This window comes from Panicum virgatum, chromosome 2K, assembly GCF_016808335.1.
Source record: "Panicum virgatum strain AP13 chromosome 2K, P.virgatum_v5, whole genome shotgun sequence".
NCBI classification, from domain to species: Eukaryota; Viridiplantae; Streptophyta; class Magnoliopsida; order Poales; family Poaceae; genus Panicum; species Panicum virgatum.
This window is the reverse complement of record NC_053137.1, coordinates 43,336,810-43,353,440: the sequence shown is the minus strand read 5'-3', so window position 1 is coordinate 43,353,440 and position 16,631 is coordinate 43,336,810. Positions and strand designations below refer to the sequence as shown.

At 46.2% G+C, this 16,631-nt stretch overlaps 2 protein-coding genes across 19 annotated transcripts; both read left to right on the top strand.

Moving 5' to 3' along the window:
- The first annotated feature begins 1,528 nt into the window (after positions 1-1,528).
- On the top strand, positions 1,529-7,545 carry LOC120678731. Of its 18 annotated transcripts, none has more exons than XR_005676742.1 (10): positions 1,529-2,414; positions 2,496-2,569; positions 2,819-2,870; positions 3,111-3,178; positions 3,409-4,348; positions 5,411-5,476; positions 6,021-6,093; positions 6,170-6,600; positions 6,943-7,231; positions 7,321-7,545. XR_005676742.1 is itself a non-coding variant. In XM_039960050.1 (5 exons), the coding sequence occupies exons 1-5, from the start codon at positions 2,316-2,318 to the stop codon at positions 3,393-3,395; spliced, it is 336 nt and encodes a 111-aa protein (XP_039815984.1). In that variant the 5' UTR covers positions 1,529-2,315; the 3' UTR covers positions 3,396-3,639. The 18 variants fall into 18 exon arrangements, 1 of the variants encoding a protein (XP_039815984.1); XR_005676736.1 differs by having other exon boundaries at positions 2,746-2,870; positions 3,111-3,272; positions 3,353-4,348; XR_005676739.1 differs by having other exon boundaries at positions 2,496-2,664.
- A 1,449-nt stretch (positions 7,546-8,994) lies between these two features.
- LOC120678722 (enhanced ethylene response protein 5-like) lies at positions 8,995-13,222 on the top strand. Its single transcript, XM_039960041.1, has 12 exons — positions 8,995-9,469; positions 9,543-9,636; positions 9,715-9,804; positions 10,137-10,202; positions 10,401-10,490; positions 10,580-10,636; positions 10,753-10,814; positions 10,899-10,986; positions 12,182-12,258; positions 12,560-12,634; positions 12,716-12,821; positions 12,909-13,222. Exons 1-12 carry the CDS (start codon positions 9,171-9,173, stop codon positions 13,032-13,034), a joined length of 1,230 nt encoding a protein of 409 aa, XP_039815975.1. The 5' UTR covers positions 8,995-9,170; the 3' UTR covers positions 13,035-13,222.
- The last annotated feature ends 3,409 nt before the right edge of the window (positions 13,223-16,631 follow it).

The window sequence follows — 16,631 nt, the reverse complement described above, 5'->3', positions numbered from 1 at the left end:
ATCAAACTGCTGCAATATTGCTGGGTTGAGGCGATGAGGCCACTGCACCTCCTCCAACTCTTTGGACAATGGTGATATTCTTTGATGCCTTCTTCGGTAATGCTCTTCGGCGTCTGACTAAGAGTGGTCAGAGATCTCTTCGACCAGCATGAGCTTTGGGCGGAACCTTGGTGGTTCTTGTTGCCGCGGGTTGGCCCCGATCATCTCCTTCTGCGGTGGTGGTGGTGGAGGTGCCTGCAATTTCTCGAGCTGCAGCCGCTGGGCACGGAGCATCTCCTGCATCGCCTTGCAATGAAGCTCCTCCTCCCTTAACTTGTTGTACTGCTCTTGACGTTTTGCTTCGGTGAGCATGGTCTGCTTCCCTTTCGCTCTTGTCGTCATCTGTGGCTCCGAAGGTTCCGCTTCCAAGGCCTGCTGCTGAGCCCTTCGCGCCTCTTCGATGCGAGCGTCGATGCGACGCATCGCCGCGATGTCTTCGGCTAAGATGCCGAGGTCTAGAAGGTTGACTTCAAGCTGGCCATCTGCAAGGGCGTCGACGGAGACGCCGTCGCTGCTAGCCCCGTTCGCCTGTGTTGCTGCCGCTTCGCCCTACGAGAGTGTTGTCATCGTCGTCGTCGTCGTGTCCTCCGAAGTGGCTCCGGTGGTTCATCTCTTCTTCGTCGCCGCCATGTGGTGTATCGAACCGACGGGTGGGCGCCAAACTATAATTGGTGGAGAGTGTCTCCGGAACGGAGGGACACTACAACAGTAATGAATGAACACGCAAAACAAGGTGGAAAGGTTTTCTCTCTATTCAATGTGTCCCATCAATGGGCATGACAAGGAGTATTTATAGGTGGCGTTACATCTCCTTGATACAATTACGCTTTTGCACCCTTACAACGGTCATATTCTAGGAATATTCCTAAATGTACATGTAATTTTGCTAGGACAACGTGAGTGCACTACAGCTCAGACGGTTTTGTCGCCGGGTCTTCGCATATCTTCATCTTGCCACCCGAAGATAAGCGAAGATGGATGTCCTCTACGTTCGTTCCTGACGTTGGCTTCAACGCATACGCCGTCTGGTCTTCACGGACCTTCGGCGTCCGATCCGAAGGTGGTGTCCCCAACAATCACCTATTGGATAACACTAATATTCTTGCTCTAATAAATCATGTACAAAAGAATGATGCAACGGCCAAAAGAATTTAAGCAAAGAAATACTTTTTCTATTTCAAAATAATTTCTCATTTTGCATTCAAAATTTTTCTCACGCAAACAGTGTTCTTGTCAACTCACGCAAACAGTGTTGAGTTGCTTTCTCACCTATATTAATCTAGTCATTTCTCTCATAAATCCCATCTTAAAACCCACATTGAAGGGCTAGGTGCTAGACGAAATTTGGTGAGAGGCAAAAACAACATCAAGCAAATTGTTTCTGCCATGATCGCCTGTTTTTTTTTTCACCACCGCTCCTCGTACCCGCCCGCTGTACCCGCCTCATCCTTGCGAGTTGCGACGCCCCTCCCTCGCGTTAACTACGCCGCCTCCCCCGCCCACCCGGCACCCGCCCGTGCGTTGCGACGCCGCCTTCCCCGCCCGCTGCGGTAACGACGCCGCCTCCCCTGCATAACGTCGCGACTTCCCCGCCGTCGCGCCTGGTAGCCCCGCGACGCCGCCTCACCCGAGCCGTCGGCGCGTCGTTCCTTCCCCGCGGCACCCCGCGACGGCGCGCCCCCGACCACCGCTCCCTGCCTAGCCTGGCGGAGTCGCTCCGTCTCGCCTCCCGCCGCCTCGTGCTGCTCCCCGTCAATGACACCCCCGACGCCTTCGTCCTCGAGGGCAGTTCCCACCGGCAGATCTGGGGGCGGCCGGCCACGAGCGCCGCCGCCGAACGCTTGGCCGAGAGGGGCAGGAGGAGGAGCCCACCGGGCGCTGCACAGGCGGTCCGCCGACGGCGGAATAGACGCCTAGGCCGCCGGCGCTTGGTCCAGTGCGACCCTAGGAGGGGAGCCGAGGGGGGTGCGAGCTGCAGCCGTGCGTGGCACAAGAAGGGCAGGGCTCCTGGCCGGGCGCCGTTGGTGAAGGCGGCGTAGCCGGCGGCGGCCATGGCCAGTAGCGTCTCGCCCCCAGGCAGGGCTCCTCGGCGGCGGCGGCCTACGGGACTGGAGGGGGCAGTAGACGAGCACCGGAACCTCTCTTGATGGAGGGTATGGTGAGGAGATCGAGCCATGTCGTGATCCAGATGCTCAGCTCCGCCTCCACTGGCGGGGACGAGGAGTCGAGGACGGCTTCGATGCGGCGGCCGAGAGCTCACCCTCCCACGCCGCGGTATGCGGTCCGTGCAAGAGACAGGAAGCAGATGTGGTGGTATGGCATTGGCCAGTGGGAATCGGTGGGAAATGGTGACGCCGTCCACCGTGCCTTTCGAGGTGAGCAGATGAGCAACTTCTAGCGTCTCTAGAATTGTGTTGGCTATCTTGCTGTTCCTCATGGCTAAGGGCTCCTTGCAGGTGGCCATCATGGACCAGGTTTTCGTTGAGATTCACCCAAGGAGTCAGCGTTGTTGGACGTCGTCCCATGGAAGGTAGCTGCCGTTCTTATTAAGTCCCGTCTTAAAGCTGCCCAGTTGCTAGAGCCTGGAGCCTGCACCTCCTCGACTGCTCCTCCATTGAAATTGTGGTGCGTGGAATCTCAGATTTGATAAGCTCGCCTGCCACTTGTTTGATAAAATGCCTCCTTTTCAATGTTCTGCTGCTGTAGGATCACTTTGTGCTGATGGAATATAGACAAGTGCTTCACAATCTGACATGGGCAATCAATTTTCTCATGATAGATGGAATGTGGGAAAGTGGTCGAAGGGATGCAGGAGAAGGAGGTCTCCAAGGGTATGCGCAAGTTAATCTGCTAAGAGAATCCCTTTAATTCAACTAACAAACGAAAAAACAAATAGATGGGATTTTTTTTGTTTCGATATAGAGTTTCTTGTGGAAATTTTATTTTTCTTAGGCAGTAGATATATTTTCTAAATGCAGGCTACGCGCAATCCAAGGAAACTCATTTATGCTTTTTTTAATAGATTTGAACTTTCTCTGAATTTCTTTGGACTGTATGTTCTTATGCTGCAGTGTGTGTTCAAGGCTTCTGCTGAGGCCGTCGGCTACTTTAATTTGGCTGAGATTGGATGGGCCAGATGGTGAGTGCACCAGCAATCAGTTCCTTCTGACGATGTGCTGAAATGATTCCTGCATGTTCCGATGATAAATTCGAAGATTAGGCAGTTCGTGATGGTACATTCATGAACCTTGAGTTGAATGTTTTCACTTTTATGGTTAAGTCTTAGCATATTGCTTCTTACTTTTTTTTTCAGCTGTTTGGTTGAGCTTTTCACAGACTTTTGTTTGCTGTCGTGATTTTTCTTGGAAGGAGGGATCGCTAAGAACGGAAGGGGAAAGTCATTCCTGGTGAGATGTCCTAAGCCTGTCTCTTTCTATCATGCTAATGATCCAAGTTTGTTGCCTAGAAATGCTACCGGACTGCTCTTTCATGTGAATTAGATGTATGTTCAGTTGCGCAGGCACATAAAGAATCTGCTCTAATATAGTTTGATATACTATTTGGACATGGAATGAAAGATGATTCAGTTTTTCCTGGTTTTCTCCTTGCCTTGTCTCCTGACCACGACAACATGCAATTACTCTTAACCATCTAATAAAAGTGAGAAGGCAAAGCACCTGTTCTTCAAAAACGATAATATGTCTATTACCATCCTTAGATGGTTCAAAATTGATACACACGGCCATACATCTGTTTTTTCAGTCTTCTCTTCATTTCATTTAAACAAATAAAGATTGTAAAGCAAACTCAGTACATTGTGTGTAGCAGGATACATCTATAATGGCTTGCACTTTGAAGGCATTTGCTGGTTATCCTCTTGTCTAACCTCCAGTTTTTGTTTCAGAGGTGACAATGCAATTGTTTCATTAGACTATGGCTATAATAATACATCGATGAATTTATTTTACCGTTCTTCGCTACATTATTGTTTATGATCTATACGCTACCATAAAAATAAGAGATGCATAAAGTCAGCAAAAGCAAAAGGATAGATCACCAGGTCTTATTATTCCTTTTTTTAAAGTGATGGACATGTTCTTGAACTTGCAGCTATCAGACAAGAGCCATTTGAGAATTTTGAAACATATTTCTGGGGGGCCATTGTTTTTATTTTGTGTATTCATACTAGCTTTCTCATAATTTGCAAGATTGACAGAAGCTATGAGCAGCTTCATATATGGATAATTATTTGAAGATACAAGGAGAAATTATTTTTATTGAAATGTTTGTGTTTAAAGCTAACTGGAAGGTGTCGTGGTGTGCGAACCCACAGCCGGGTGGCGTAATGCACCCGCCTAAGCCCAGAGGGTGAGTACTCGGGGGTTAGCTAGGACTAGTTCTATCTCGCTGGAAGAACACGATGAACACAGCAGGTTTAGAGTGGTTCGGGCCGCCGGAGCGTAATACCCTACGTCCACTGTGTGTTGTATTGCTTATATTTACTTAGCCTCAAGAGAGTCTGAGAGATCTAGTGCTGAGTCCAGCGTGAGTCTGTGAATCTGTAGCGAGCGACTCCCTTTTATATCTCAAGGGAGGCGCGTACATGGCCGTTGGGTCCCCGACAGGTGGGCCCAATCGATGTAGTATAAAATAACGTACTGTTCATACATTATGGCGTTGCAGGCGAAGGAGATCTCATTCCTAGATTTTCTTGCTCTGCCCGCGGGAATCCTCCGTCCAGCATATCCATGCTTTGTCTTGTCGAAACGGCACCAGGGTATAGCTTGCGGCGTTGCCTGCAGCGTAGCTGAACGGGCCGTGTAGCTTGCGGCGTAGGCGGTATGATGGAAAAGTGCCCTACCGTCGTTTCCATTTAATGTAGCAGACGGGCTCTGCGCGGATGCGGCGCAGACGGCTGCACTGTGTACCTCGGTAATATGCGGTCTACAGCGAGGCCTGACAAAGACTGTCCCGCGTGCTGCGGCGGCAGAGCACGCCTTAACCACTCGCATTGAATGGGGTGGGTGGGCGAGTCTTCCACACGTGGCGCCCCCAGTCCCCCCGGCGGTATGCTGGTTCTACGCGCGTGGGAGGTCCGGACGAACGCGGGGAGGTCCCGGACCCTTAGGGGGGGTCTGAGCCCTCGGCTGTTGGCTCGGAGCTTTCCCTCCTTAGGGACACGTGGCGTCACCGGACTCGTCCCAGAGCGGGGAGCGGGTCCGGGGCCGCTGGCCCGGTGAGGAAAGAGCCCGACCCGTGGGGCCCGGCTGCTCCGTCCCTTATGGCGTAGTTACGGATGACTACGCGAGTCTTCTGTCGGTACCCTGCAGCAGTAGGAGTGGCTGTCCCTGCTACAGGGTACCGACAGAAGGCAAACATAGGAAGCTCCTGTCTTAAGCCAAGAAGGATTTCAGGAGCGATAGCAGTACGGTTTGAAGTAATAAATCTGGCATATATATAGCTTCTTTTAAACTCTCAATCAGCATGCTACATAGTACTGGCTCCTTTCTGCACCCGTCACAATCAGCATGCTACATATTATGGTGCTGTAATCAATCAACGATGTATTTATTCAGATTTGTGTTCTCATGGTGCCATGAGCTATTGCAAAATTCAGCTGTATGGACTATTAGCTGAGTTTCCATATTAATGTTGATATATTTTACACGTGCCAGGCTTCAAGTACTTTGATCTCCATGCTATATATGTAGATGCAGTATAAGTTTCAAGATCTTTTTCGGGTTATTCTGTTCAGCTATTCAAAGCAACAGATGCAATTATTGTTTTAAGAATTAATGCTATGTTTGTGGCAGAATATGTTCAATTCCTGGTTGATTTCATATTTGGTGTATTCTTGTTTAGAGAAAACACTGGCTGCATGTACTGTGTGTATATGTAATCCAGTTGATTGTATACTCTAGGCATCATATTTTCATAATATGTGAGTTTCAAGTGCATCCTGATCATGGTAATGCTTGCAGGCAAGTAGATGGATCCATCAAGAAATAATGGTGGTAGAGCTCCTTTTAGTGATGTCAAGCGCCACTAATCTAGGTAACCTCGTATAATTGATGAGATTTCATGTTGCATACTTGCGCGCTACGTTTATATTCAGACAATTGCGTTGCAGGTTCTCAAAGTGTCTCCAATTGGCGGTGATCGATGGACTCGGTTAAGGCGTGGGTGGCAGCCAACTATGTGCCCATGACGTCGATGCAGCAGTCGCTGCACGTCCCCTACGTGGTCTTCTCCTTCTGCGTTGCCTTCTTCCTCAACGGCATCAAAGGCACGCACCCTCCTTGTGAAGTGCTGCCGCGTCTTGGTCTCGCCATGTTTCGATTTCAGAGCCTCCTGCCGTGCTTAGGGACGTGGCTGTTATTCATGCATGCCTCATAACTGACAACGTGGAGATGGTTCAGGATGGGACGTGGGGCAAGATTTAGGGCAACTGCACGGTGGTTAGGGACTTCGCGGACATGTGCTTCCACTCCTACCCGATATACCTCAAGGAGTTGCGCGAGAGCTCCCATGATTGTGAGCCCCATTCCACGATTCGATAAGGTACCTGTCTGTCCTCTCACTCCTTGCCAGTTCCCACTGTTTGGTTGTTTAGGATTACCTCATGTTGTGTGTAATCCTTTGTGATAAGGATGGGTTCATCATGAAAAGGATGTGCTTACCCTTCTTTTTGCTATAAAATACCTTGTTCTGGTAATGTGTCATCACTCGTGTTAGACTGTCACTGAGGTATATTCTGCACAAATCCCACTATCATGGTTGTTGCGCAACACACATCGCCTACATTTTCTTGAAATCTATATTGCAATTGGCAGATTCAAAAAATTAGGGAAGAGTGCGACTTCTAGGCGCACAATGTAAATTCATTTTGAATACTGTTTGCAGATTGCTGGATGTGCCTTCATGTATCTTTGTTGCTCTCCTGTGGTTAGTCGTGGACATACCACTCTACACGGTGATCGCGCTGGTCAAGAGCCCCTACATGCTCTTCGGAGGCTGGCAGAGGCTGCTGTACGACCTCATCAGCCGCGAAGGTCCGTTCCTTGAAACAGTTTGTGTGCCGATCGCTGGCCTGACCATCCTTTTCTGGCCGCTGGTGGTGGTTGGCAGCGTTTTGTTGGCTATTGTCTTGAGCATTTTCGTGGGCCTCTACGGCACAGTCATTGTCTTCCAGGTTACTAAACTGCCAGTGATGAATTATTGCTAATCTGTAGGAAAGATTATGTGATGTCATTTACAATTTTTCTTGCTTTATTTTTGCAGAAGAAATCATTTCAAAGGGGAGTTTCTTATGTTGTGGCCAATGTTGCAGAGTTCAATGAGTACACCAATGAGTTTCTTATTTTTGCAGAATTTAAATGTTTTAGTAGTCGATCGATTCAATGTATTCCAACTTTACTTTGTCATATCAATTTTAAATCTCACGTTATGTATAAAAATAATTATTTTTAACATGTGATATTTTTAAATATTAATGTTCTGTAAACATGTGCTTGTGTCACGTGCATCTCCGCTAGTCTAATTAAAGCAAAACCAAATATTAAGAAAAAAATTGTATAGATAAGTGTATGAAACCAATCAAATGGTTAACATATGCTACTTTTCTTACTTTTCTTATTCTAATGCATTCATTATATTTGCTACAACAAACAACAACATAGTCTTTTTTTCCCAAGCAAGTTGGGGTAGGCTAGAGATGAAACCCGAAAAAAATAAATTCAAGGTTTAAGCACATTGATAGCTAGTCTCCAAGCGCTCCTATACAAAGCTATCTCTTTAGAGATATTCCAATCCTTAAGGTATCTCTTAACCAACTCATCCCATGTCAGTTTAGGTCTATTACGCACCGGCGTATCAGGAGGCCTTCGTTGGACATGTCCAAACTATCTCAGCTGATGCTGAGTAAGTTTTTCCTCAATTAGTGTCACCCTGATCCTATCCCGAATAACTTCGTTCCAGACTCTATCCCTCCTTGTGCCGCAAAACCACCGCAACATCCGCATCTCTGCTACACTCATTTGCTGGACATGTCGCCTTTTTTAGGCCAACATTCAACACCGTATAACATCGCCGGACGAATTGCTGTCCTATAGAATTTGCCTTTTAGCTTTTGTGGCACACTCTTGTCACAAAGGATGCTAGAAGTTTGCCGCCATTTCAACCAGCCAGCTGAAATTCTATGCCTAACATCTTCATTAATGTTGCCATCCTTTTGTAGCACCGATCCTAAATACCGAAAAGTATACTTCTGAACCACCACTTGTCCATCTAGACTAACATCTCCCCCCTCATGCCTAGTCGCGCTGAAATCGCACATCATGTACTCGATCTTGGTCCTACTAAGTCTGAACCCTTTCGACTCTCACATGCGTCTCCACAGCTCTAACTTTCTATTAACCCCTGCCCTACTCTCGTCAACTAGCACCACATCATCAGCAAAGAGCATACACCAAGGGATCTCACCTTGTATATCTCTTGTGACCTCATCCATCACTAAAACAAATAAATAAGGGCTCAATGCTGACCCCCTGGTGTAGGCCTATGTTAATAGGAAAGTCAGTGGTGTTGCCATCACATGTCCGGACAAACGTCGTTGCATCCTTGTACATATCCTTAATGAGGGTAATGTACTTAGTTTGGACTTTATGCTTCTCCAAGACCCACTACATGATATTTTTCGGTACTTTGTCATATGCCTTCTCAAGGTCAATGAAGACCATGTGCAAGTCCTTCTTCTGCTCCCTATATCTCTCCATCAATTGTCGTATTAAGAAAATCGCCTCCATGAACTTAAATTAGTTTTGGGTCACATTTGTCACTCTTTTTAGGCGATGCTCGATAACCCTCTCCCAAAGCTTTATTATATTTGCTACTAGAAGTAATTTGAGGTAACAGTGTATTTTGGGAGGACACAGTATGGTTCCGTCTAGCCAAGTAGAACTCGAACGTAACCGTCGATTTCTCGATCGACGGTGAGGGTTGCTGATCTCCACCACTCCCCGACAATCGTGACTCCACCGTCGCCACCGTCCGGATCAAAGCCGATACCGGCTTCATCCAGCCGCCGCCGCCGCCGAATTCTGAAACCCGAAACCCCAACGCCGCCGCCGGAGATGGCAGCGTACCTGAGCATGGGCGAGGCGCACCGCCGCATCGGCGACTACCTCTCCCGCGTGGTCGACGCTATCTCCTCGTCGGACGGCGCTGCGCTCGCCTCCCTCGTCGCCGTCTCCTCCGCGCCTGGTTCCACCCTTCTCTCCGACGCCCTCGCCGCCTTCCCCGACTTCCCACGCCTCGCCGGCGACCGCTTCCCGCACCTCGCCGACCTCCTCGTACCGCTGCTCCGCGCCATCCACTCCCACTCCCTCCAGCGTTTCGCCGACGCCTACTCCTCGTTCGAGAAGGCCGCCAAGTTCGTCCCGCTTCCTCCCGATTCGGTTCAATTTGTCCGATTCTTCTAGTATTTGACGTGGTTTTGGTTGCAGCGCATTCCTGCAGGAGTTCAGGAACTGGGAGACACCGTGGGCGATGGAGGCGATGCACACTGTGGCTCTCGAGATCAGGCTGCTCGCCGAGAAGGTGAGTGGGGTGGCTGATCTGGATGTGTGAGCTTTTGAGTATTTGGCTCATGTATTCTGGTGTATTGTCTTGGTGTAGGCAGATAGGGAGCTTACGACGACCGGAAAGAACCCTGACAAGCTCCAGGCAGCTGGGTCCTTCCTGATGAAAGTTTTCGGTGCACTAGCGGTAATACTATTGATTGAAAGATTTGTTCAGTATTCTTACTTGAATGCTGATTTAGGTTATTAAGCTTCAAATTAATTACTAGGGCAGTTGTGAGCTATTTTGGTAGTTGCAACGCTAATTAGCTAGGTTTGAATAGTTGATGTTGGAATTAGATGCAGTGTCTTATCGTTTTCTGGCTCTATTGAATTATGAGGAACACCATTTAGTGGCTTTTTTGCATTGAAATCTTTCAGGTGTTTTATTGGCTAACTGTTCAGCCTGTTCTTTGATGCATCATATTTACTTCTATCATCTGTTGTGTTTTGCTAGCTGTTTTCTGTCCAACATTTCAGGTGAAAGGACCTAAGCGTATTGGAGCACTCTATGTTACCTGCCAGCTATTCAAAATTTACTTCAGGGTAGGGTTGTTTCCCTTGTAAATTTTTGTTAATCTTTCTGTAACTTGTGTTACTGGATTTACTAATTGAACAGAAGCGATAATATGCAGTGATGGCTTTATGTTCGATGAGTAGTTAAGTGTAGTATGTACACTAGCTCATCAGTTGTATATTTTATGTTACTAACAAGAACTTGGAGCTGATGATGAAATTATGCAGCTCGGAACAGTAAACCTTTGTCGTAGTGTCATAAGAAGTATCGAAACTGCCAGGAATTTTGATTTTGAAGATTTTCCGGTGAAAGACAAGGTAAAATAAGCATAGTTTACAGCCATTGTTCCCTCTCGGAGACTTAATCAGTTACCTTAGCATTTGTTTTGCCGCTTGTGATGGTACAGGTCACTTACATGTATTACACTGGGCGCTTGGAGGTGTTCAACGAGAACTTTCTTGTCGTAAGCTCTCTATCTCTCTGGCACACACGAACATTTTCATGGTTACAACTTACAAAGATGATTTGACCAACAAAATAGTGAAATTGCTAACACAAGTTTTTGTTTCATTAAATCAGGCAGATCAGAAGCTAACTTATGCTTTGATGCATTGCAATCCTCAAAGCGAATCAAATTTGAGGTACTTATATTGCATGGGGCTTATGAAGCATGTGATTTATGGCATACCTGTGTGTTGTGGCTCAAATTTGTGTTCTATTTTTAGGAGAATTTTGAAGTTTCTTATCCCCGTAAAGCTTTCAATAGGTGTACTGCCAAAAAGGACCCTTCTGGAGAGATACAATCTGCTTGAGGTATGTTTACTTCTACTCGCGGGTTATTGCTTAAGTTGGAGGCAATTATAGCATGTTATATATGCATTACAATTGAACCATCCACCTTTTTCAACTACAAAACCACATGAGACTTTTTTTTCTCTCATGTTACTTCGGCAACAGTGTAATCACTGCTTTGTTACATGAAGACATACAGGTGACGGCACATTTAGTATGCTTGAAAGGGTAACCTTGTCCCATTCTATAAAGCTGGTTTTGCAATGAATAGATTGGAGGATTCAATGGGGACTGAAAATTCCGTATTTGACATATGACGCTATGACAGAATAGTTTTGCCACATATTGGTTACATTTAAAAGAATTTTACATTTGCTGATTCTTAATCTGAAGGATACAACTTTTTCTTATTAAGTTTACCCTGTTTAAAACAAGAGTTGTGAAGAAAGGTCCTACAGTGCACATAGGCCCTGTGAGACCTACCGACTACATGCATTTCGGAACAGGCCCGTTTCCTTTCGTCTACTGTTGTTGCCACTATTCTGAACATGGGTATCCCAGGCCATATACACTGTCATATACACGGAATGTGTGGCCCTATCTGCTACCATGTAATCAGCAGCTAGGGTACTTAATGGCCTCATTTTACACAAATTATACTATAACAGCTTCTAGTTGAGTTGATATGGCTACCGATTTTGAGTTTAGTATGGAGGCCCTGAGCCCCTGACCCCTCAACCTTATTTACAGCACCCTGTGAAACCATGATTGGTGAGTCAGGCTGGTTATAAACACTGTCTTTTCATTCATCAAAGATGAGCCTCGCTTTTCAATGAATTGACATAATGATGAACATACTATGTTTAAAACATAACCGTTAGCTGACTTCAGAGGTAAACATGCCAAGTTATGAAAGGTGAGATACGTTGTTTTGGTATGACCTCCAGCTGATTGTTTTGCTTAGTGACTGCTATTTGAATTCCCTTGCTGATCCTTCTGGTCTTCTCATTAACATCTACTATTGTTTAGGTTGATACTTGTAATCTCTGTTTTGATGGTTGTACTCACTATTTTTGCTAAATATGCTTGTCCATTGTATTCTTTATTCTTCAATAAACATGTTTACCTTGTATTTTATAGTGCTATAGTTACTTATCAAGGGAGATCTCCCATGCTTCTCATTGGGATTTGCACAAGTGGTAATATGACCTTTCAGTATGCAGATGTTATGACTTCACTTAAGACGGGGGATCTCAGGCTTCTCAGGCAAGCCCTAGACAGGCATGAAGACCAGTAAGTTTACCTGTTCGCTATTCCTTGGATTAGTTTCAATCATTTCACTGTCTATGATATTTATTTGTTTTGCAAGAGTTTTGAATTCACCAGTTCCTCTGCTAAAATAGCTTCAATCTATTCACTGACTCACTGTCGATTACATCTTGTTTGTTTTGTAAGATTTCTTTAATTCACCTGTTCCTCTGCTAAATCACCTTCAATCCATTCACTGTCTTTGATATCTTAGTCGTTTTATCACCTGTTCCTATCCTAAATAAGCTTTTACTACTCAACTGTCTCTGATATCTGTTTTTGCAAGATTTTTGAAATCTGGTGTCTACCTTGTATTGGAGAAACTCGAACTTCAGGTCTATCAGAGACTAGTTAAGAAAATGTGAGTGCAAAACCGAAGCCATCTCTAGATTGCTTCACACCTTTTGACCTAATCCTTATGGGCTTTGCTGTTTTTCCACAGCCATATCATTCAGAGGCAGAAGGAACCAGCCAAGGCACATCAAATTAAGCTAGACGTTGTGGTAAAAGCTCTGAAATGGCTTGAGATCGACATGGATGTGGATGAGGTGATTCAAGAGCGCATCATCTATCATATCTTGGACAGTACAGTTTATGGGTCACGTATTTAACCTAGTTTCTCACCTTGCTATCAGGTGGAGTGTATCATGGCATGCCTCATATACAAGAACCTCATAAAAGGTTACTTTGCTCACAAGAGCAAGGTCCTTGTCCTGAGCAAACAAGACCCCTTCCCGAAGCTGAACGGGAAGCCCGTTTAATCGCAGGATCGTTAATGACCATCTTGTAATTCTCGTGAATTTGCTCACAGATTAATGTTTGGGAGACGTCTTTTTCGCAGTAACTGAAACGCTTGTCTGACAAAAACACTCTCGGATGTAACATGTATCGATGTATCATTGTTGGCCGTCAATTTGGGGGCGATGGTTTCCCTTACACTTTGCACCCTTACAAGTCTTCTCAAGGAGTCCTCTTGCTGATCTTGTTTTGATTACTTCAAAAGAACATTGCAGCAGGGTACTGTTCTCCTACCATTTCTATCTCCGGCTTCATACTGGTGAGTTACAAGAAAAAAACCTCAAAAGTTACAGCCGCAGACCCGCAGTGTACGATTTGCAGAAATGTGCGAAAAAACACATGCACAAAATGAACTTTCGCACGGCGCCTACTGTGCGCACAAGCAGCTCTGCAGCTGCACAATACAGTTGGCTACCCAAACCCTCCGTGCACCTCGAGCACTCTACGTCCGTGAGACGTGCATACACCCATCGGCCTCTCGCGCGTCTACCGTATAGCCGGTACCAGAAAATTTTGCAGCCGAAGCGAGCACCGCATCACTACTCACTAGTACCATCAATCTGTAAATTTCCCTGGACCACGATGGTATTGATGCACAGGCCGGCCGTACAGTACAGGTGCCGTACTTAATTTAAGGGGCGTTAATTAACAAGCATCATTAATTCTCCTGCATCTCATTTGCCGCCGCTGCTCTACTTCTCCTGCCCTGCCCAGCAATAATCAGGGAGAGCCATCAGCCATTGCCAATGGGAATTCCCAGCACTGTGCCAACTGCGTCACGCCGTCCTGCAGCGACCCACCACCAGACCGACGACACGTCTGACCAGCAATCTCCACCAAGCTCGCCCGTAGCAGGCAGCGATTGTTGAGCAGCTCGTGCTCGTGCCGTGCCCACTGGCACGGATCGCGCGAGAAGCTAGAGCCGGCGAAGGGGATGCTGCCTGCCTGCGTGCTCGAGGATCCGAGCCGCGCGCATGCCCAACAACCTGGTACCAGCCAACAGCTTGAGCACCACCCAAAGGCGGCCGAAGCTACCCAACCCAGGGCCTGACGCTGACGGCTGACAGGGTCCATTCCACAACTCAGTCCGATTGGGCAATTCAAGCAACAACTTAACGCCCCTCAAAAAAAGCAACAACTTAATCGGTGCATGCTGCAAGATCGGATCTGGTGCGCAATTCAGGCTCCTGCGGGTTTGGATGCAGTTAGTCCGATTGTGGTGCGGCCTGGAGCTGAGTTCCTCCTGCGGAACCTTTCATGTTTGAAAAACAAAATCAAACCGAGAACCAAAAACCTCACTCCTTTTTCCTAAGGAAAAGAATGCCTGTGGTTTATATTTCAGGACCTGACGACCATATCAAAAGGCAAATAGCCATCCAAGAATTTAGAATATTCGCTTTCCGTAAAGCGGATGGAGCCATCCAACATAAAACCAAACTGGAAAGCGCCTGTCCAATGCAACCCGGGGTTTCGTGCGGTCTGTTCTGGTTCAAAGCGCAGTGCCGCCTGCCATCTCGTCAATTCAGACAGCTTAGCAATGGATGGACATGGACGATACAATTCCTGGCATGTCCCTGCTGCTTCCTAGGCAGCTTCATTAGCTTTTGCAAGCATGGCACCATGATTAAGCTCCTTAAACACTGGCTTTTATCTCCTTCGCACGTCTCGACGATGTAGTATCACTTTGTGTTGTGTCTCTCCATGATCCCTCCAGAAAATAGCTCTGGCGGCTGGTGGCAGCCAAAATATCTTAATACCGAACAAAAGATAAGATGGCCTATGTTTTGTTTATGAGCAAACGATGCTACTAGCATTAACAAGTAAGAGATCGAGACGTAAATTAAATTAAGAAAGGTCAGCGCAAAGCTTTTTTTTCCGTTCATGCTTTTGGTCACAACTGTTTCCATGGTGCTTCATCTCGACCTTTATGTTATCTAGTACGGCAACGTATCTAGTGCAAACTCGTGCAAACCTACTAAACAAAGTTTCAAAAAAATTTGAAAAAAATCATGAATGTGATTATCAGCTTACCTCATCTATATATAAAATTTCATAGTCAAATTCGTCTTACTCTAGAAGTTACAAAAAAGACAAATTTTCTGACAACAATAATGGTTCAAATGCATCTCAAATTTGTCTTTTTTGTAACTTCTAGAGTAAGACGAATTTGACCATGAAATTTTATATATAGATGATGTAATCTGAGAAGCATATTCATGATTTTTTTCAGAATTTTTTGAAACTTTATTTAGTAGGTTTGCACGGGTTTGCACGAGGTCCTTGGTTTGCACTAGATATGTTCCCATCTAGTACTTATTTGGGCGGCTCTTTTTCCTTAGACAAGTGTCAGAGTTCATCGTCTCAAAGCTAATCCACTGCAGTAGCCCGGATGCAAAATACACGCACATTACTAAAGATTAAGACAGCTCGTAACTGTCAAAAGCGAGTCTTTTGAACTTACCACATGCTGTACGGTTCTAGTAATAACCTGCTCACTGTGTACAGTGTACTACTACAAGCCTTAGCATTGACACCAACGACATACCAGTACATTACCAGACAAGCGTCCTGCGCATCTTTTACATCAGATGTTTCTTGCCCAAATTCCCTTCTTCTTTACTCGCATGTTGCCCTCATGCGTGTGTATGCTTGTAACATCACCTTTTGTACCCACCAAGCCCTTTACTCGCCTCATGAGTATGATCGATTGGTGCGAAAGTGAAACCACCATAATAAGGCGCATCATCGAAAGTGCTCTAGGCTTTTTTTCCAATGCAAGCACAAAACGTACAAGTATACCCAAGCTAAGACAGAGAGGCCGTATTTTCCGGGTATGCATGCTGAGAGATTGTGGAGCGAGGCAAAGGGTTTATGTCCTTGTCGACAGGCAGGCATGCGGCTCGCCTCTTCTATCCTGTATTTCCTAAAGCAGATATTACGATCTCTGTCTTTGCAGCACACAAGTCATAGAAATTATTATAGAAAACAAACTCATTACCATTGTACGCTAAGATTCCTGAGCAAAGTGGGGCACCAGCTTTTATATACATACATATCCTGTTAGATCCTTGTTATTGCTAGAGGTGACAGTGTGTGTTAGGATTTTTTTCGCGACCGTGCCTGAGCATGTTTTTTTATTAAAAAAACAGTGTGTGTTAGGATAACAGATAAAATAAAAGTTGCATGCATTCACAAGCACTCCGGGGGGGTAATGCTGTGGATGTGTGAGAAACGGTAGGAGGAAAAGGTTAATAGGATGTGTACATGTAGGTGTGAACAGCTGAAGCTTTCCAAGCATATCATTCAGCGTGCATCTGGCCTGCGATAAAGCCCCAGCCCTGCTTTTGGGCTTGCCTTTGCCCGCCGCCCTTTCGTGCTCGGTCAGTGCCTGCCTCTGCCTGCGGGGCTCATCTGGCATCAGGTTTCAACACATGCCATAATCACCACCGGGGTGAATGATTTGTGCTCATCGGTGATGAGAGAGGCTGCTGGATCGGAGTAGCGAGGCACCAGCAGTTCAGGCGGAAAATCTGACGGAGCCCCTCCACCTATTACCTGTG